General features: G+C 25.7%; 10 protein-coding genes across 10 annotated transcripts; 5 read left to right on the forward strand and 5 right to left on the reverse strand.

The window, feature by feature from the left end:
* Nucleotides 1–155: 155 nt before the first annotated feature.
* SRAE_2000193700 (Hypothetical protein) lies at nt 156–656 on the forward strand (the record flags this gene model as incomplete). Its single annotated transcript, XM_024652948.1, has 2 exons — nt 156–301; nt 407–656. 2 exons carry the CDS (start codon nt 156–158, stop codon nt 654–656), a joined length of 396 nt encoding a protein of 131 aa, XP_024506473.1.
* Nucleotides 657–1,262: 606 nt separating this feature from the next.
* On the reverse strand, nt 1,263–3,858 carry SRAE_2000193800 (Exocyst complex component 2; the record flags this gene model as incomplete). Its single annotated transcript, XM_024652949.1, has 5 exons — nt 1,263–1,861; nt 1,907–3,167; nt 3,210–3,362; nt 3,409–3,605; nt 3,669–3,858. 5 exons carry the CDS (start codon nt 3,856–3,858, stop codon nt 1,263–1,265), a joined length of 2,400 nt encoding a protein of 799 aa, XP_024506474.1.
* Nucleotides 3,859–4,478: 620 nt separating this feature from the next.
* Nucleotides 4,479–6,509, reverse strand: SRAE_2000193900 (Ras-related protein Rab-18; the record flags this gene model as incomplete). Its single annotated transcript, XM_024652950.1, has 3 exons — nt 4,479–5,521; nt 5,874–6,397; nt 6,439–6,509. 3 exons carry the CDS (start codon nt 6,507–6,509, stop codon nt 4,479–4,481), a joined length of 1,638 nt encoding a protein of 545 aa, XP_024506475.1.
* Nucleotides 6,510–6,928: 419 nt separating this feature from the next.
* On the forward strand, nt 6,929–7,891 carry SRAE_2000194000 (Regulator of microtubule dynamics protein 1; the record flags this gene model as incomplete). Its single annotated transcript, XM_024652951.1, has 1 exon — nt 6,929–7,891. One exon carries the CDS (start codon nt 6,929–6,931, stop codon nt 7,889–7,891), a length of 963 nt encoding a protein of 320 aa, XP_024506476.1.
* Nucleotides 7,892–8,115: 224 nt separating this feature from the next.
* On the forward strand, nt 8,116–8,819 carry SRAE_2000194100 (Guanosine-3',5'-bis(diphosphate) 3'-pyrophosphohydrolase MESH1; the record flags this gene model as incomplete). Its single annotated transcript, XM_024652953.1, has 2 exons — nt 8,116–8,359; nt 8,401–8,819. 2 exons carry the CDS (start codon nt 8,116–8,118, stop codon nt 8,817–8,819), a joined length of 663 nt encoding a protein of 220 aa, XP_024506477.1.
* A 776-nt stretch (nt 8,820–9,595) lies between these two features.
* On the reverse strand, nt 9,596–13,551 carry SRAE_2000194200 (Nucleoporin Nup120/160 family-containing protein; the record flags this gene model as incomplete). Its single annotated transcript, XM_024652954.1, has 6 exons — nt 9,596–11,007; nt 11,050–11,676; nt 11,728–12,154; nt 12,197–13,271; nt 13,321–13,423; nt 13,470–13,551. The coding sequence occupies 6 exons, from the start codon at nt 13,549–13,551 to the stop codon at nt 9,596–9,598; spliced, it is 3,726 nt and encodes a 1,241-aa protein (XP_024506478.1).
* Nucleotides 13,552–13,995: 444 nt separating this feature from the next.
* Nucleotides 13,996–16,628, forward strand: SRAE_2000194300 (RZZ complex, subunit Zw10 family-containing protein; the record flags this gene model as incomplete). The annotated part of the gene is made up of 4 exons (XM_024652955.1): nt 13,996–14,251; nt 14,296–14,870; nt 14,913–15,563; nt 15,603–16,628. 4 exons carry the CDS (start codon nt 13,996–13,998, stop codon nt 16,626–16,628), a joined length of 2,508 nt encoding a protein of 835 aa, XP_024506479.1.
* Nucleotides 16,629–16,808: 180 nt separating this feature from the next.
* SRAE_2000194400 (Hypothetical protein) lies at nt 16,809–18,320 on the forward strand (the record flags this gene model as incomplete). Its single annotated transcript, XM_024652956.1, has 3 exons — nt 16,809–17,048; nt 17,495–18,202; nt 18,246–18,320. 3 exons carry the CDS (start codon nt 16,809–16,811, stop codon nt 18,318–18,320), a joined length of 1,023 nt encoding a protein of 340 aa, XP_024506480.1.
* A 139-nt stretch (nt 18,321–18,459) lies between these two features.
* Nucleotides 18,460–19,545, reverse strand: SRAE_2000194500 (Hypothetical protein; the record flags this gene model as incomplete). Its single annotated transcript, XM_024652957.1, has 1 exon — nt 18,460–19,545. The coding sequence occupies one exon, from the start codon at nt 19,543–19,545 to the stop codon at nt 18,460–18,462; it is 1,086 nt and encodes a 361-aa protein (XP_024506481.1).
* A 35-nt stretch (nt 19,546–19,580) lies between these two features.
* On the reverse strand, nt 19,581–21,636 carry SRAE_2000194600 (Hypothetical protein; the record flags this gene model as incomplete). The annotated part of the gene is made up of 4 exons (XM_024652958.1): nt 19,581–19,591; nt 19,635–20,125; nt 20,162–21,008; nt 21,051–21,636. 4 exons carry the CDS (start codon nt 21,634–21,636, stop codon nt 19,581–19,583), a joined length of 1,935 nt encoding a protein of 644 aa, XP_024506482.1.
* Between the last annotated feature and the right edge of the window lie 161 nt (nt 21,637–21,797).

A 21,797-nucleotide genomic window follows, 5' to 3' on the forward strand; every position in this document is an offset into this window, starting at 1 on the left:
TTATTTAGAGATAGATATATTTATAAATTGTTAAAAACTTTTTTCTACATATTTATTAATAAAATAAATTTAATATATTTATTTTAACAGGTTCTCCAAGTTACACTAAACGATCATATCAAAAGAACAGTTCTTCAAATCTTAGAAAAGGCTCTATGCCTGTTAAACTGACTGGGTATCTTCCATCATCTTCTAGTGGCACTAACATTTCTAATACTTCTTCAAATTCAAAGTTAGTTAAGAAACTAACGCAACAAAGTACTTCAGATAATGATTTTGCTACAAGTATTATTTCTAAAAAGTATGCTTAAATTTTATTTTTTTTTTTTTGCATAAGTTTTAATTTTTTTTTTCTGTTTTAATTAAAAATATATTATTTATAATACTAATAAAAATTATCTTTCAGAATGGAACAATCTTCCGAAGAATCAATAACACCACCAAATATGATAAATTTCAGTACAAATACCTCTTCTATTTACGAAACATTAGAAGGAAATTATACAGATAATAATTGCTCATCATCTAACATCTCTGAAGATCAATCAAGTATTTATGAACCAAAATCAGGAAAAGAAAATAAACTAAATGGAAAATTAAAAAAAGTTAAAAAATCAATAAGGAGCATCAAAATATTTAAAAACAATAAAACATAATATGTATAACTGTATTATTTTAGTAAATTATATTGTGTGCCTGGAGTGTCAGACACTTATGAAAATATGGGTATTTTTAGTATCAGAGAATTACAAAAGTTTTTTTTTTCTTTAAGAAAAAAACTAACATTATTCTCTTAATATTACTAGTGGTGTTTTTAATATATTTGTAATAACATTTAATAAATGTTAAAAATATTAAATTATTTTTGTCTATTACATTTAATAAATTAAAAAAAAAATAGTATCTGTAAAATAATATTTAAATTTAATCTTACAACATAAAAAAAGTTAAAAAACGGAGATTAGATAAAGAATTAAAAAAATATCATAAAGTAATAACTAATTTTTTATAATTAAAAAAAAAAAGATATATGTTATTTAGTTATATTTTATACTAATTGATATATATTTAACTAAAATATAAATTAATGGATTTGTTTACTATTCTAGCAAATTAAAACAAAATTAATTAAAATTTTAATTTAAAAAAAATTAGTATACTTGTTATAGCATTAAATATATTTATATATTCTATATAAAATAACAAATTAAAAAATTTAATTTAAAATTTCTAATAATTATATTTAACTTAAATAAATATTATTATATTGATGTTTCTTCATCTTCTTTTCCTGTAACTTGAAGACTCGTAATAGCCATAGCCATACCACTTCTAAATTTTTTTAAACAATATTGGAATTTATCTTGATCTACTTTGTTAACTAATTCAGCTCTAATAGAATTTAATTTAGAAGTTATCTCTAATGTTAGATATTGTTGAAAAGCTTCTTCAATAGCTGTTAAATCAACAACATATTGAGAGGCAGCAAAATCTTTTAATTGATCTCCTGGTGGAATTTTAGAAATAAGTTTTTCTAATGTATTAGAAATTGCTGCACTCATTATAACATTTATTATTTGAGGAGCTAAAAGTAATAAATCAGCTTTTACAAAAACCATTCCAAGAATTATTTCTTTTATATATTCAGATATATCATCTTCTTCTAATTCTTCCTCATAACATGTAAAATCAAAAAGTGCATAAAAACTACTAGTTTTTAAATTCAAATATAATTTTAATAAAGATTGTCTAAAACTATTTAATTTTTGTTTAGCTTTTTCAGATATGTAATCTACATGTTTTACCCCATTATCACGATATCGTTTACATATAGCTGTAATAGATTGCATTATAATGTATTCTAAATTACAAATAACAATTAATAATTTTTTTGAACTTATTTGACCTGGAGTGGTATAAGATATTGATGTTCCTGATTGATTAAAAGTATCAGTAGATTCTCGATCATCATTATCTAATGACATTTTTTTCATTAAATTAGATGTATCATCTGTAGAAGATTGAATAGAATTTATACTTCCATTTCTTAGATTATTACTATCTGAAACTCGCAATTTGTTTGGACGTTTTAAATCTCCATTAGATTGTTGTAAATCTAAAGCTATCTCAAAACATTCTTTTATTGAAATAACGTTTTGAAGAAGTAAATCAAGCAATACTTGCCGTAATTTTTCATCCGTAGTTAAATCAATTTCACCCGGATAATTATCATGACTTATCAATTGTTTTAATGTTGATAATGTATCATAAATTTCATTTTCATATAAATCAGGTAAAGATGTTTTTGTTAAATTTTCTAAACCAATAACAATATCTGTTTTCCATGATTCTTTAGTATATAAATCAATAATTTTTGAATTAGTAAGTTTAACTAAATGATTAATACAAGTAATTCTAATAGTTGTACAAAGTCCCATAAGAGTTTCCATTTGACTTTTCATAAATTGTGCTTCAAATAAATTTTTTATACAATTACGTATAGTTTGTATAGAAGAAAGTAATTGTTTTAATTCAATTTGTGTATCAACTTTTTCAGGATATACCTCCCAATTTACAAATTGATTACCACATTTTTCAAGAATATTTTCAGGCATAGCTTGTGGAATCAATGCATTATATAAAAGCCATGATGCACAATTTACTGTATTTGTAATCATAAGATTAATATCTGGTTGTTTTTCATCATAATGACTTTCATCAAGTGATACATAATTTTGTGCAAGTTTCCAAAACATTAAAAGTTTTTCATTCATAACATTCATTAATTCTACACAAAATTCTTGACGTATACCATCAACAATAGGTTTTTCTAAATAAATACGTTCATCACTACTTTTTTCAATTGATAATTGATAGTATTTATCTTGAATTTCAAATAAGGTATCTTCTAAATAGACATGATATGAAGCAATAGCATCCCATTCAGGATCACTTTCTGGATCAAGAATTTTAAGACATTTAATTAATTTACTTTGTTCTTCAAATGAAGCTGGTTTATCATCCATCAATTTACGTTTCAAACTATTCTTAAATATTTTCATTTTTTTTTCAACAACATCCATAACTTCTTTAAATAATGTTACATTTGTATCTTTGTATAGAGCTTTAGCTCTTGCATAATCATTTAAAATTGTAAAATAATCTCCCTAAATATATTTATAAGATAAATAATAAATTTATAAACATACTTTTTTTATATTTTCATCAATTCTTGATGGAAGATAAAAAATACTTCGAAATCTAGTAAGAACACTTAAAACACTTCTTGTTGAATCGGTGATTTCTTTACGAGCAAGAACATCAAGAAATAATTTATCTGCAGTTGTTTTAGCTTCAATCATCTATATAAAATAATGTATATATTAAATATATGATAAAAAAATATACCTTATCTTCTAAATTTGCAGTTAATGGCCATCCTCTAGTATTTTTTTCTGTTTTGAGACGTGTATGTAAAGCATATAAAGCATCGACACAACTCACCAATGAATACAAATTAGCTTTATGACGATCTTTTAATTTTTCTTCTTCACCTTTAACTTTTTTTTTCATGTATAATACTCCTTTTCGAAGAGAATTAAGATCTGAATCTCGATGATTTTGTAATATAAACCATGCAGGAGAAAAATTTTCAGCTCTTATATTACCTGAACAATTAGGAAATTTTTTTAAAAGATAAGCATTGTCAAAATATTTTTTTTCATTAATAGGAAACCCCATTACATCTAAATTTTCACCATCATCTTGAACTGCTCGAACTACATTTCTTCCTGGAACTGTTCTACTTTCATCTACCCATACAGCACTTTCCTGTAATGGACCAATTTCTTCGCTCATAGCGTTTCTCCTTTAATAAAAGATGAAATAAATAAAATGATAAATAACTGCAATGTTTAATTAGAGTTTATGTGTCTCTTGTTTTGAGGAGAAAAATAAATGTAAACAATTTGGAAAGATATTTATATGATTTAAATAAACATTAAAATAAATAAATTTGTAAACAACAATTGATTTTAATAGCATTTTATAAGTGTTAAAAAAATTTTTCATTTATAAAATACTGTAATTTAAATTTTACAGTAGTAATTTTAAAATAAGTTAAAAAAGGAAACATTATCTTTCATTATATATTATAGTATTATCTTATTAATTTATATTTCTTTGTTTTAATTATAATAGACAACTTTTCAATATAATGAATATTCGAAATTAAGGATACATTTTAGTATACTTAAAAAAGTTGTCTGTATTTATTTTACAACATTTTACAATAAATTTCTTCTAATTCGATATAATTTTTTATATATTATTTTTTACTATAGTGAAGCAAGATGATTTTTTTTTGTGTATAACATTTTATGTATGAAGAAAAATTTAAACGTTTAAAAATAAGATATTTTTATTTTATTTTTTAGCTTTAAATTACAATATATTAAGCATATTTTAAAATATTATATTTAATCTTGAATAACTACATTAATATTAATTTTATCATTAATCTGAAAATAGTCATTATTTTCAGATTCTTCATTATCATTATAATAATTTTTATTTTTAAATGATATCTCTTGTTTTTTAGAAAATTCGTTTATTGATTCTTGAAAAGTGGTTGTGGGTATTACTGCTGTAGTTTTTGCTTCGGTTGTCAAAGTTAAAACGGGATTTTTTGTTGTAGAAACATTCTCATCAGAAAATGAAGCGGTTATCAATGGGAGATTTATTGTCATAATGGCAGATGATGTTGTATTTGTTAATCCTATCATTTCATTTTCTTCAAAATCTTCTTCTGTTAAAAAAGTTTCATTTTTAGTGCTAGTGAAAAGCATTTTTGAAGTTGTAAGTTGTTGATTGTTTTCAGTTATCAAATTATTTTCTTGAGTATTGACATTACTATTTGGATAATCTGTTAAATATTTATTAATTTCTGTGGAATTTTCAATAAATATTTTTTTCAAAACGTTTTCAGTTGTAGAATCAATTTTTAAATCATCAAATGAATTTCTAATAGAATTTTCTACCAAATTGTTTTTAGTTGTAAATTCAAATTTTAAATCATCATATGTTTGTCTAGTAGAAATTTCTTCCAAACTGTTTTTAGTTGTAGATTCAAGTTTGAAATCATCATATGTTTGTCTAGTAAAAATTTCTTCCAAACTGTTATTAGCTGTAGATTCAATTTCTAAATTACCAATTGATTTTTGAGTAGAAGTTTCTTTAAAATTGTTCTCGGTTGTAAATTTAATTTCAAAATTATCAATTGGATTTCCAATTAAAATTTCTTTCAAAGAACTTGTAGTTGTAGATTCAATTTTTAAATTATTAGCTGAATTTTTATTAGAAAGATAAAAAGGTGTTGTTAGTTTATAATCACTGGAATCTTCATCTTCTGATATAAAACCAGTTTCTATGTTATCTTTCTTCACTTCAATATTATATATTGGGACATCAACCATTGGACGATCGCCCAAATTTAAATCATTAGGTATTGGAACTCCATGAACTATGAAAAAAAACAATAAAGTTAAAATTAAAAAAAACAAGAAAGAATTCATTGTGGTTGATTAAGTAGTTCAATATGAATAAAAAGAAGGAAGAAAATTTTTATTTGTTTTTTTTTGCATATTCAATATTCAAACTATTTTTAAAAATATATTGAATTTATAATAAAATAATACAATTGATATTATTAAAATAGTAAAAATATCTATGATGTATCTCGTAGTCAAATTTACTATTTATGATTAAAAAACACATTATAAAAGTCTATTGTGAAAAAAATTCAAAATAATATTTTAGAAATTTCTATGTACATGAAAAATTCATTTTTATAGACAAATACTTATCTTAACAACCGCAATAACTTCCACCTGTCAAATCTTCATGATCTTTGATTCTCATTCCAGTTTTGTTACTTTCCCATAAACCAGGTGTTTGTAATATCTTTTCAATTAACTCTTCAAAGGCCATGTTGACACCTTCCTTTGTTTTGGCACTAGCTTCAATAAAAAGCATTTTATTTCTTTTGGCAAAATTTAATCCTTCTTCCCTTGAAACTTCTCTATAAGGTTTGTCTATCTGATTCCCAATTAACATGCGAATAGCTTCATTTTTTGTGCAATAAGTATCTATTTCTTGAATCCAATGTTCTAATTTATTAAAAGTACTTCGAGAGGATACATCATATACACATATAACCCCATGAGCTCCTCTATAATAACTAGGAGTTAAGGTTCTAAATCTTTCTTGACCCGCTGTATCCCATATAGCTATCTTAACTTGATCACCATTAATATTAACTGTAGTCACTCTAAAATCAACACCTATTGTTGCTGTTATTTCTGGATTAAAAGTATCATCAACAAAACGAAGCATTAAACTAAATATTTTTATTATTTTACAAAAATTTTATAGTAATACCTTGATTTTCCAACACCACTCTCTCCAATAACTAGAATTTTTAAAGTTGTCAGAATATCATCATTAGCCATAATATTTCTTTAAAAATATTTGTATTAAAAATTGTAGAAATTATTTTAACAATCACACTATTTAATCATATGTCACAAGCAACGCTAAACAAAATTCGTTTGAAGAAAATAATAAAATTTTAAATCATCATTAGTTATGCTACTTGATAAAATATTAGAATACAATTATACCAAAATAAATAATTATAAATAATAATAGGTCTTTCTTATATTATCAATAGTATAAATGTTATTTAATTTATAAATTAGATATAATAATTGATAACGAAAAACGACTGAAATTGGAAAAATGTAGCAGGAAAAAGATAAAAAACGTGAAATTTTATGAATTCTATTTTACTGATATATAGGTGACGTTATTTATTTCAGACCGTCTTAAATTATTGATTTTTCAAAACTACTTTATTCTATTTATTATTATGCAGTCTATTAGATTTTTAAGATTATTTTCAACTTCAAAACCTACTCTTTTACGTTGTGGAAGTAAACAAAAATATTCAAATGGTTATTCAGTTAAATTTGGAGGACATCTAAAAAAAATAGCTATTGGAACAGGAACAACAGGAACTTTATTAGGGTTATCTTTCTGGGGATCAGCCACAAAGGATGATGATGATAATTCAAGGTTCTCTGCTATTCCATCTAAAAACAAAGAAGTACATAATTTAGATTTGATTATTCGTGAAACGGATGCATTATATAATAATTATCTTATTGACAATGCATATGCAATATTAAGAAAACATTCATCAGGTACAAATCCTGAATTATTGTGGAGATTAGCAAGAGTTTTATGTGAAAAAGGAAAAATTTCCAAAAACAGTGAGGAGCGTAAAATATTTTTTATGGAAGCATATAATGTTTGTAAAAAAGCTTTAGATAATGAACCAATTGAGGGATCATTTGGTGCTCATAAATGGATGGCAATAATTTTAGATTATGTTGGTGAAATAGAAGGAAGTAAATCAAGAATAAAAAAAAGTTATGAAGTTAAAGAACATTTAAATAGAGCTTTAGAATTAAATCCTTTAGATGCAACTACTTGGTACATACTTGGTGTATGGCATTTTACATTTGCTGATATGCCAACATATCAATATTACATTGCTAAAACTATTTTTAGTACACCTCCTTCTAGTACATATGAAGAAGCTTTAAGTTATTTTGAAAAAGCTGAAGCTGTACAACCTGATTTTTATTCAAAGAATACATATTATTTGGCAGAATGTTATGATCGTTTAGGAAAAAAAGAAGAAGCTAAACTTTTTTATATGAAAGCATTTAAAATGCCTGTTATTAGTGTAGATGATAAAGAAGTTCATGACAATGCTTATAAAAAATTAAAAGCATTAGGTGTTAAAGAAAATGAATTTGTTAATTAATAATTCTTTTTACAAACTGGATAAATTAAATATTTTTTTTTATTCTAACTTTAAAATAAAATTGTTGATGACTAATAGTAGTAACCCATAAAATATATTGAAGGTCTTTCCATAATAATATTACTTTGAACTATATATTTAATGCTGTCCTATTTAAATTTTCAACATATATATTTTGTTAACATTGTAGTAATTTCTATATATTGATCTTTTTATATTTTAATATGGATTCTAAAGAGAAATGTAATTTGTATCCAGAATTACCTGTAAAAAAGTCTGATGACAATCAAGGAAGCCCTCCACCACCATATGAAAGTCCTGAATCAGAATCTTCTGATGATGTAGTACTTCCAATTCCTGTTGAAGGTATGGCATTAGTTATAAAAGCTGCTGATTTTGCTGCTAGAAGACATCGTTTTCAAAAACGTAAAGACCATAAAGGAACACCATATATTAATCATCCATTAGGTAAATTTTGGCAAAATAAAATTTTACAAGTTATTTTTAAGGTGTTGCATATATTTTGACTAATGAAGCTAACATTTATGATCCTGTAACATTAGCTGCAGCTATTCTTCATGACACTGTTGAAGATACTAAGACAACTATTGATGAAATAAATTCTTTGTTTGGACCTGAAGTAGCACATATTGTTGATGAATGTACTGATGATAAATCATTACCAAAAGATGTTAGAAAAAAATTACAGATTGAAACTGCTGCCAGTCATTCTTTTAAAGCAAAGTTAATTCACTTAGCAGATAAACTTTACAATATTCGAGATCTTTCTAGAAATGTACCACAAGGTTGGGATACAAGAAGAATAAAAAATTATTATAAATGGTGTAGAGAGGTTGTTAATCAAATCAGAGGTACAAATGAAACTTTAGAAAAAGCTTTAGATAAGATTTTTGATGAAAAATGTTAGAAATCTAATTTAATTCTTATTTTGTATCTTTAAATATAATCCAAATTGTTAAAAATTTTTATTTTTGTTATTTGAAGTAATATTTAAATTATTAAAATACAATTTTAATGTATTGTTTTTTTTGCTAATAATACTCTTAGTATATATATATTTATGTAAAGGTTAGATAAAACAGTGTTAAGAAAAACTTTTATAAATTACAAACTTTGTGAAAAAATAAAAATGTTAAATTTGAAAAAAATTATAATTTTTACAAAACAAAGAAATGTGTGATCTACAGATTAAGAAAATAAAATTAATAATTTAGTAAAGTTCTAATGTTAAAGATTGTTCACATTCAAAGAAATCAAAATTTAAAATAAAATTTAAAAAAAATTTAGAATAACAATAGTCTAAAAAGTTAGCAATAAAAACTTTTTCCTTTACTGCTTAATTCAAAAAATGAAATTATAAATGATATAAAAATTTAACATTTTTTTTAATAGTTCTTTTAATTTAACTTTTTTAAAAATTTATTTCACTTTTAGCATTAGAAAAATACCGGTTTAATTGTAAACTTTTTTTAAAACTTTTATTGGCTTTTTTTTACTTGAATTATTATTCAAATAAAATACTACTTTTTGTAAAATTCTTCTTAATTAGAAAAATAAATTCTTTGTTATTTTTAAAAACAACACAAACTTTAATGGTAAATTTTTATATACATAGATAAAACAATTAATTGTTTAATGAAAATAAAAAAATGTATAAATACACATCAGAATGCAAAAAATAAACTAGTGAAGTTTTAACGCAATTTGAACATTTTTGATCTTTTTAAAATATTCCATTACTCTTGATTCAATTTTATCAGAATACTTATTAAAGTTACCTTTGTTAGCAAGATATAAAAATTGTTGTATTGTGATAAATGGAATTATTGGATTATGTTTTTTGTGAACTCCTACATCATGAATAGCTTTGTCAATTGCGGGTAACAATGCATCATAAGCTTTTTCTATTTCGTTATATTCTAATAAGCACCTAATATATTCAGGAAGATTTTTTGTACTAAAAATTTTAATAAACCACTCCGGTGCAACAAAATCATAACGAAGAAATTCATAAAAAATTACTCTTAAAACTTCAGAATCACAAGGGTTGACTGATAAATGTTGCTCCAAGTAACATTTCAGAATCATGTAATGTCTTCCTTCCATTTCAACACAATCTTTTAAATTTTTGATGTTATGTAAGACCCATTCTGGTGGCGTATCAGATCCTGATGCTTCAACTATTATACATTGTTCAGTAATTGTTTTGAAAAAACGCTTTGGAGAAGTACCAAAGTACATAATTATCGACCAAGCCATATCAAATAAATTATAGTTAATTAATTCTCTTTCCAAAGTTTCTTTGTCTTCCGGTGGTAAAGAATTTGTTTGATAAATATCCATTAAAGCTAATCTTGCTTCAGAAAGCATTAGCTGTTTCATTATGTCTTCTTCAGTGATTTTATGAGTATTAAGACAATGTCTAGAATACACAATATTTAAATCACTTTTTATATTAAGAAATTTTTCTTCTGAACTTAAAGAAAGGAGATGTTTTGCTTCAGACAAAGCTTTGCATCGTCTTTGTAATTGCTGCCATGAATCAATAGATTGTCCAAGTTTACATGCATAGTGATACATGTTATAAGCCGCACGAAGATATTTAGTTCTCTTAGCCATAAAAGCTACATTAAAAAGAAAATTGTCTCCAGCTAACATAAGATCATCACAATCATTTGCACGTTCTTCAAGATATTCCATTATTGCCAAACAGATATGTCCTGTTGTTAGTGAGATAAATGAGGGACGATTTTTAGGTTCCATCAAAATTCCAACTATTAAACGAAGAGATTTTGAACGATCTTCAGTATTAGATATATTTCTTAAGCATTCTAAAGCAGAAAGAAAATCTCCCTTACGAAGATAAACAGAAAAAAGAAGGCTATATACGGATGACAATCTTTCTGCTGGTACTTCGATTCCTTCAGTAGCATATTTACCCAATTGAATTGCTATTTCATGTTGGTTCTTAGACATAAAGTAATTAATTAACAATTCTAAAGCCTCAATATGTGTAAGATTTTCTCCATGTTCAGTACCTGGTAAAAGTTGATTTAAAAGATTATTTAATGCAACATCCTTTGTTTTAAGACCATCTAAGGACAAAAGTATATTGTTGTAAGCCTTAGAAATTTTACCAGATGCAACATAAGCAAGTCCATTACAAAGTAAATTGGAGTATTTTAATTCTGGAGCCTGATTATTACATTTACCAACAAAGTCGACAAGATATTCAAATTTATCTGTAGCAATGAAATATTTTAAAAAAACAGGACTCAATGATACAGGATACATTGAGTAAATAGTGGCATAGATAACATTATTCAAATATAATGTAAATGGTTGAAGTTCTGAAAATACCATTGGTTTCATCATAAGAGTAGGTTTGTACTTTTGAATATATTTAAAAAATGAAGTAGAAAGCGTAGTACTAGGTGAATGTGACTTTCCACCAATTCTCAAAGGTAATGTTAGTGTTTGAAAAAGAACACCATAAAGATTCTTCATTTGATCTAACTGCTTTTTAATAGCCTCATTCTCTTGAACAGTTTTATTTCCTTGACACTTTGGAATAGACTTATATATGTCAAGAAGTCGGGATGCAAAATATGTTCTACCTCCAATTAAATTTCTTAAGACACACGATAAAAAATCAACAGTAAAAGAAGATCCAATGTAAGTAGATGTAGATACAACGCTAGTTAATTTTGAAGGTTCAAATGTTAAAAGATTTAACGATTGTAAAAGTTCATCATGAAGTGTTTCTAAAAATTTAACATTTTTTGACTTTTCAATTATATTCACTGCTACAATACCTTTTTTCTGTTTTTCAATATTATTTGCTAATTGAATAAAAGGCATACTTTTAAGATCGGATTTTTCCAAAACAGTCGTAACTATTTTTGTCAATGCATAATCACCATCGGAAATAACGGTTATTTGATTATTAAGAATAGCACCAACAAGACCAAGACTCTCAGCTTTCCATAATCCAATTGCTTCATTTACAACATATTGAAGTTCGTAACATGTTTGAAGAAGTTTTTTCCAAAAATTTAACAAAGCAGCATCCATACTATGAGATACTAAATTATCAAACATTCGTTTTTGACCTGGCGTACCCATTGCAGTTTGTTTAAATTTCGGAGATTTAACATAAGACTTGATCAAAGAACGAAGTGATAAATAATCTCCAAGAGGAACATCCTTTTTATTCATCTTACAATTAATTGCAACAGCTTTCTGAACGACATCATCAGAAAAAACTTCCTTATCAAAAATTACTTTTTTGTAAAAAGCCGTCTGTTCAGATGAGTCATCTTCCATAATAATATCTTTTAAAAATGGCACATCGTAAGTATTAACAACAGGAATAACAGAAATAGTCTCAGCTGTTTCACGAGGACTTTTAGTATTTATCCAACATTTTTCAATTATATAAGGCTGCCTTATCGGAATGCTTTCATCAACTTTATAATTGTTTGGTTTCCGTGATAATATAAATAGATTAACTCCTAAATCAAAGGTCTTTCCAGCAGGCATAACAATAAAATCTTGATGATCTAATGATTTACTGGTAATAAAACTTTGACAACAAAAATCAAAACCATCTGCACTGATAGAAAAAAGACCAATAAAAGATTTTTCACAAATACTTCTAGCAAATACTACAGCAAACTTTTCTTTATTTAAAGTAGCTGTCTTAATATAAATATTGTTAATACTTGAAAGAGATGTTTCAAAAAATTCACAAATATTAACACGATCAATTACGGCACAGCTATTAGTAGACCAAAGTTTAATCATTGATTCATTATGTAAAGTTACCAAATAGGTATCTTCAGATGTTGATATAGCATGAAAATCAACGACCTTTTTATTTTCTGTTGTCCTTGAGAAATATTCTAGAAATCCTGTACTACTAAGATTTATCTCTTCAACTTTTACATTAGGAACACCTGCTTTAGGTATCTTAATGACAATAGCTTCATTTTTTACATTAAGACAAACCACAACATGAGGAGAAAATCCACTTGGTGAGGCAACACAAGCTCTGACTGCAAACGATTCTTGACTTTTTAAATTATATACGCGTCTTAGTACATGCTCAGAAGATATGTCATAAAAATTAAGAACAGATGTACATCCCAAATCATCCACCATATCTTCAGATAATGATAAATCTAAAGTACAAACAGCAAATTGCGTTGGAATTGTTAAAGTAAGAAAATTTTTTGCAAATGATATCTGAGTTCCCGGTATGATAACAGAAGGCGCAACATTAATACAGAGTGAAGCATTCTGTAAATCTCTTTCAGTAGAATATTCTTGAATATATAAGTTACTTCCTTCAGACCTCCTTAAAAAAGAAATACAAATATCAAAAATTTTTTTGTTATTTAACGTACCATACTATAAAACGATTGTCTAATACAGTTCCCATATTTGGGAATGCAAAAGAATTACAATAATTGTCAACATCAGCATTTTGAGCAGAGATATTAGAAATATCTATAAAATTAAGTACATATTTATATATGGCAACTATCTAACATACCTATAGGAATTTTTTTAACTTGAGGAAATTTAGCAAATTCCGATGATGGAAACTTAAATTCTGTAGATGAGAACTCGTACATCTTACTTCAAAAAAAATAGCAGATTACAAACCAACGGGATTAAATTGTAAAAATACTTTTTTTCAATTCAAATTACATTATACCATAATTTCGCTTTAAGACTTGGCGGGAAATATAATATTGTTAACCATATATTCACTGTTACTCATTTTATTTTGTTTCTTTACTTTTATGAATGAAACAAAAATTATGCGAGTCATTCTCATTTACCATTTATTTTTTTACTTGAATATGATCGGAAAAAATTAAAAAAAAGTGTTTTATATATTTGACAATTCTTATTGTTGATAATAGTAAATAGACATATATACCATTTTTGTTTTTTATAAAATTAAAGAGTGTAATCACTTTTATTTCTTTTTTTTTTGCATATTATTGTGTACTCTTCTTTCACATTTTTTAGTTAAATTTTTTTAGTTTTACTGTGATTCAATATTTTTTGTAATGTCGTCAAATAACGATAGTAATAATATTGAAAATATTTCAAACACCCAAATAAGTAGTACTATTGGAAATTTATCGCTGAATGAAACTTCTAAATCAATTTCTACAGCCGCTTTAGATGATAATTCGAAACTCAATGGTAGTGCTGTACTTTTTAATGGTCATTCTAACGATGAATTGTCTAATAAACTTAATGAACAATCTAATGAAGAGTTAATTACTTTAATTAACGATACTTTACATCAGGCTCTTAAAGGTAAGCTTTTAGTTTTCTTTTCATATCCAAATCCTTTATTTTAGAAGCTCAAAGATTAAATAGTATTGTCGTTAATTTTTTTTTCAATCGAGACAGTACTGCCTATAGAAGGATTGTTAGAAGTACTTATTTTAATGATATTATTTCTAAAATTGCAATACCTTTGAAAATTCTTCAAGATAGAATGGATGATAGTGAAAATAATCCAAAATTTTTGTTGAATTCTGAAGACGCCAAGATTGTAAAAGAATATTCAAAAGTCCACGATCAAATTATGGCACACATAGGATTTTTAGATTGCATGCGTAATACTTTCTGCCTCGAGGCCAAGGATGATTTCGATGGTCTTTTAAAATATTCAGATTGGATTTGTTGTCTCAATGAAGCTCATGTTAATATTTCATCAGCTCAACAATCAGAATTATTACATCGAGATTTACAAACTTATCTTAGACATGTTTATGATTCCTTTTTAAGTAATGAAATAATTAACTTTGAAGAAACTATTACTTCGATGTTCCGTACATTAATTGATTGGAATTTTACTGCATCTGACAAAATGTCAAATTTTTCAAAAATGGAGTTTATATTTAATTTTAGTGGTCCTGAAATTGAAAGCGTAAGTTCTATAGTAGGTATGAACTTTACATACATTTTGTAGATTCTTATTGCAGCTTTTAATACTGGAACTATTGATATTATAATGAATGACTTTATGGAAGCATTTTCGTGCTTTTTTGATCAGTGCATGAAGTTTTCATTTATTGAATGTTACTCAATTATCGAAGGACCAATTTCAACGGTTACTTTAACTGAAGACACTAATCTTTCAGCAGGAACTGGTAAAGATATTAGAAGAAAGTGTACAATGAAATTTGCAGAAGGTTTTCCTGTAGAATACCAAATTAAACTAAAGAATTTTATTTCAAAAACATCTGAGGAGGATATGCCTGTTATTAAATTAAATTGCATAATTAATTTTTTGGAACAATTTCATAAAGATATTGCAGAAATCTTTAAATCAGCTTCATGTGAAATTACAGATGGTGGGCGTTTTTCTTTGTTAAGTTATATGGGAGAACACGGATTATCTTCTAAAATTATGGAAAGAATTCACAAACATTTTAGTGATACTATGAAATTGATTTTTAACAACCCAGATGATGTAATAAAACTCATTGAAAAAATTGATTCAGTCTTGACGTTATACGTTTCATCAGGTTTAGTTTCTGATGAAAATTGGATTTCCTCTATGGGTATTGATAGAAAGGACAGACTTACGGAAAGAATGTGTGGAGAAATTTTAAGTTGGGTAAAAAAATGCTGTTTAGAGGATTTCACAACTTTTAAGATCGTCGGTGTTCCAGAGTCAGCAATCCTTCACCATGTATCTAGTTACAAAGATGATATTTTGTGGAAAGTAGATAGGTTGAATATAAAAACAATTGTAGATGAGCATAAAGATGAGCTACTTCCAGTAAAATCTAGATTAGTTCAATGTAAAATTCCTGTTGCAGCGGAAAAACTTACTGATTATGCCATCCAACTATTAATGATGCATAATGAACCAGAATTGTACAACAAAGTGACCGTCGAAAAAACATTTAATGCTTTTTTTGAAATGTATGTTAATATAATTGAGGACAACTATGGATATCGACTAACAAGAGAATTTGGTTTAGCTGCTTCATTTTTCAATAGTTGTTATTTCCTAACCAAAAGAATTGGAGTTTATCTCAATTATTCTTTCTCTGATGATAGATATTATAACTTTGTTATGATGTATTCAAAATTACGTAGCTTGGCTTGCTGTTCATTTGGACATCATCTTACAGGATTTAAACGTGAGCTCTCAAATAGATTAAATAAAGGAAATGTTTTTATTGAAAATTCTTCTGAATATTCTTTGATTAAAAATTCATCCCTTCTTGAATTTTACAATGAACTTCATGGAATTATTGGATCATTAAAAAATTCTGTAATTTCTGGTGTATTTAAAATGGTTGTAGCTGAGATTATAAATGAGATATTAAGTGATATAATTAGTACTCTTACAAAAATGAAACCCCTGGCCGACAGTATTTATTACGATAATATTGTTCATAACTTAAACGACTTTTTGTCGCGTATTGATGAAATTTTATCTAAATATTGCGAGTCCACAAAATTGGCAGATTTGTGTCCTGATACTGTAAATGGAATTAATCAAATATCTATCATTATGTCTGCTGTTCAATATGGTACAGATATTACTCAAGTTTCTAATAAAAACTTGATTTTCAATAACTCATCAATAAAAAATGAATTAGCTACTCTTGTAACTTCAATCTATCCTAATGATGATGACAAGGCTAAAATCTTGGATCATTTAATTTAATTTTTTTTGTACTCAATGTGTTTAAATACTGTATATTATAATGTCATTAATAAAACTAATTTATTACTTATGTAATTTTTTCTCTAAGATTTTCTCATTGGAATAATGATCATGTATTTTATTTTTGTAGTTTACATAAATGTACAAATCTTTAATTAAATTTTTTTTTGAAGATTAGTTATGGAAGACAATGATTCTTTGAAGTCTAGTTTATCGCTAAATAGTACTTGTGCAACTTTACTTCATGAAAATTTGGAAGACTTTTTATCTGCTGCCAATAAAAAAGTTTTACAATTAAAAAAAGAAAATGAAACCTTACAAGATAAAGTAAAATTTTTTAAAAACGCAAAAATGAAATGTGACAAATGCTTAAATGTTTATTCATCATTTGAACATTTGCTGCAACCACATTATGTTAAGGTAAAAAAACAATTATACATTATTGAGATGAAATTTCCGAATACTAAAGCAGTTATTAATTACATCAAAGCTTCACCAGGTTTACAAATTAACAATATAGATAAATTTCTTAACAAAAATACTTCAACGCAACCTTAATATAGCAATATAGAGAATTTCAATTATATCAGAATTATAATTACTTTTTTTTATATAAATAAATAACTTTTGTGTTTTGTTAATTTTATATAATAAAAGTAATTGTTTTTGCGTTGTCATTTTTTGTACTATAATTTTTTATACGTGTCATTTATTTTAAGTAATTATAAAAATTATTATTTAATTAATATAAAAATAATGTAAGAAGAAGGAAATTTTAATAAATTTTATATAAATTTTAATTTTAATTAAGTATAAAATTCTTTTAAATAGGTAAAATTTTTTTTAACATTTTTGACGTTTTCTAGATGTCATTGCCAATTCGTATTAAAAAATGTACACGTTTACCATGGAGAGATGATTCATCAAATAAAACATCATCATTAAGTTCTACTATAACTTCAAAGATAGAAAGTAGTGAGAATACAACTAATGATTGTTTGAGAACTTCTGATTTTTCAAATTTATCATTAATTACAGCCATTACACCACCAAGTTATTCAGTTTACGAAAATTCTGAAGGAGAAATGATAAATGAAAAAGAAGGTGTTAAATGGCCAGAAAGACCATTGACTGGATATTATTCACTTAAGGAATATAAAAAAAGAAAAGCATTTATTAAAAAAAACATTAGAGAACAGGAAAAATTAAAGAATAATAATATGAAAGAAAATAAATCAAAAGATATTTTTAATGAAAGGCAAAATGAAGAGGATAAATTAGTTAACAATTTACTTACATCATGTGTTTCTAATGGTAAATGTGTTGAGATGGGTTTTTGTAATATGCCCAATTTGAATTTGAAGGAAGAGAATATTGGGGAAGTAGATTATATAAATGGATCGAATGTACAACAATCCTATGTATTTTGTGGTGTTAAATCTTCAGATGATGTTAAATCATTTATAAAAAATTATAATGTTTTTTATCTTTTTTATGATAATAAAAAACTAGATAATAAAATACAATTTGAAATTCCATTAAAAGTAGCATACTTTGATCTTAAAAATAATGATGTAAGTTAAAAAATTTTTTTTTATTTTTAATCACATTTTTTAGTATATTATTAAGAATGTTTGTAAAAAATATATTGAACACATAATTAAACTACCACAATATCAAAATGATTTATAATAATTTCATAAAACACTTAAATTTAACCGAAATCAGTAGTTAGAAATGTTTATGTGAATATATTTGTTAGCAATTAATTTATTTGAATAAATAGTTTAAACTTTGTCACATAAATACATTTTACAAATTTTATTATTAATTAAACATATAATACTTGATTATCATCACTAGAAAAATCAACATCGCCTCCTGTACCATCAATAAACTCTTCTTCATCAGATATATCTTCATTTTCAATATCTAATTGAACAAATTTCTTTAAATAATTATATAAAGGTGTTTCTTTTTTAAATATTTCCAAAAGTCGCATTCCTATTGTCAATTCATTTCCTTCTCTCTGAAATTCCTTTTCAATTGTCCTGAAAACATTTTTAGCTGAGATTTTTCCTCCACTATGTCGACAATAGATATATATCATTATAATTATTTCCAAAGCATTTATTTGAACAATTCTAGTTGGATTAGTACACATTTCTTCACTTAAATTACTTTCATCTAACAACATTGAAACTAATTGGGTCATAAATTCAAAATGACTCCCCCATGATTGTTCTAACTTTTCTATAAATGTTTTTTGATCGTTGCCATATTGATTAAGTAACTCTTCTAGTTCAATTAGCATACCTTTATGAAGTGAAAACTTTTGTTGAATATCTTCACCAATAATTATACTTATTTTTTTCATTGCCTCATTATAATAAAATGGATCATGCATTGCCATTTTTCCATCATTCTGTCTTTTAATTTTCTTTTGCAACTTGCTTAGATCTTTGTATGGATCTTCACTTTTTTGTGACTGATTATTAGATATTTTTATTTCTTTTCGATCTCGTCCTTCTCCACTTTCATCATTGGATGTTTTCTTTGATAAATTATATCTACGCTTTCTCCTTTCAGCATTTTCTGTTTCTTTTCTTTTTTTATCTTCATCCAATTTTACACAGGCCTCATTCACTTCATCTGGATCATAGACATCTTTATTAGTATCCCATGTTCCTGATTGAATAGCTTCTTGTTTTTTTAACCCTAAATGAAATCGTATTTTATGAAGATCATGCCTTGAATAATTCTTTACTGTTGAATCTGTTGAAACCTGATTTGATGATAATAATGATGTTTGAAATTCTTTAGTAGGTTCATTTACAAAATCATTATCTGTTACATTCCTAGCACCATAAGCATTATTTCTTCGATTTCTCTTTTTTTGATTTTTCATATTTTTCATTTCAGTAATATATTTTTCAATTTCATCGGGATCAATTATTTGACTACTAAAATTATCTTTTGATTTTTTATCTCCATGGAAATTATTACCTTCTGATTGAAATACCGTATTTTGAGAAACGTAGTTATTTACCACAGGCATTTGAACTACCTGAGGAATCTCATTCAAATGAATAACCTGTATTGGTTGAGCTACCTTAACTCCTTGGGGTATTACAATTTGTGGTACAACAGAAACTTTATTGACCAAAGGTAAACAAATATTTTGTGGCTTTGTGCCTTCGGAAAGCGTATTTTGAGGTATAACTAAATTTGGAAAAGTTTTCATGTATTCACCTTGAATTATTTTTGTTTTTAAAACTCTTAACCATTCAGGCATCCATTTTTCTAGCCAATGTAATGGACATAAAACTTGCCCAACATCAAATGAAGCTCTTATAATCCCATTAAATTCTGAATGTTTCTTAGTATAGTCATCAAAACAAGAAATTTTATTTTGTAAAGCAAATTGTACAGAATTTATTTCTTTGTTTTTTGAATTTCTTGCACTAGAAATTCTCCATCTCAATTGCTCAGTTGTTCTTAAAGGAAAATAAGTTTCAATTATTTTAACGTACTTTGGAGATTTAACATTTTTTGAAGTTCTTTGTGATTCTTTTATTCTCACAAGAGCAAATTTCATCAAACTAATTTCTGATCTTGTAAACACATTACCTTGGACAGAAGATTTGTAAAATTTTTGAAAAGGTAAAAGTTTTGGATACATTAAAGCATCAGATGTAGCTAATACTATGGCAGAATATACATGAACTGGCTTAAATGATGTATGATGTAATGCATCAGGAAACATCAATTGATGATCAAATTGATCTACACGTAAATTTGTTAATGTCTGACAGTGATTAACAGCACTAGCAATATTCCTAACTTTTCTTATTAATGAATTACTTGGTGAAGATATCTGATAATACAATAAATCATCTAACATTGCTTTATACGTATTTATATAATTATTATCAATTTCATCAAAATAATAACAAACAATAAATTGAAGAAGTAATTGAGTTAACATTTCTGTCTGAGTAATAAATTGCTCCTGTTCATCTTTTGTCATGACTCCTTTTCCATGAATTAAAGAAGCCGAATTTGAAAAATCATAAAATTTATATTCATCAGGAGAAACTGGAACAAGTCTTCTTGCTTGTTTCTTTAATATACATTCATTTTCATGATCATTTGATGTAGTAGGAGTAATTTGTTTTGAAATATTACTATTTGAATCTTCATTTATATCATTAGATGGAGAAACAACAATAACATCTGTAATAAAATTTGGTGTGTCAAGATCTTCCACAAATTGTTTAATTTCTGACTTTGATATTTTAACTGATTCATCATCATCGTCAAAATTTTCAAAAAAATTTGGTTCTTGAGATGGATCAAATTCAGGATCATCTTCTTCATCTAAAAAAAAGCAATTAAAATATAATTTAAATTTAAAACTACCTTGTGAATAGTCATATTGTTCATTGTTATCAAGATTTGTCAAAAAATCTCTGTATATGGGGTCATCGTCATACATTGAAATAGTACTATCAAAAAAACGATAATCATCACTCATGTAATATGCAGATTCATTATGTCTAGATCTGGTATTAGGATAGTTTGCATCATTGTTCCAATCTCGTAAATGATAATTTTGTAAAACAAAATTAGTATTTTCTACATTATTAACAGTTTGAAGAGGATTATATTCTGTATCCAATTCTTCATCTTCACTAAAATCCATATCAAATATCGTATTGTTTAGATCATTATTTTTGTCTTCATTTTTTTCATCGTATTTTCGTTTTTCTTCTAATTCTTTTTCCAAAGCTCTAGTAACCCTTCTTGTTGATATATGAGAAAAGTCAAAAGAATCAATAGGTTCATCATGAAGTATATTCATAAGAATATTATGTACATGCAGCTCCGTTAACTTTAGCTTTTGAACTTGATTTTCAAAAGATTCACCTAGTGAATTCCGTAACAAACGTTCACGATTTTTTAGATTAACAGTACCATTATTGTAACCTATGTTTGAAGGATTCATAGTTAAAATATCAATAAATAATTTCTATAAGAAAAGTAACCCAGAAGACTAAAGCTAATGTATATTTACTAGAATTTTAAATAATACATTCGTTACTGAAACATGTAGTGGAATTATGCACCTTCACCATGGTTTCTTTTTGTTTTTTTTAATATAAAACT

The sequence above is a fragment of the Strongyloides ratti genome (genome assembly GCF_001040885.1).
Source record: "Strongyloides ratti genome assembly S_ratti_ED321, chromosome : 2".
NCBI lineage: Eukaryota > Metazoa > Nematoda > Chromadorea > Rhabditida > Strongyloididae > Strongyloides > Strongyloides ratti.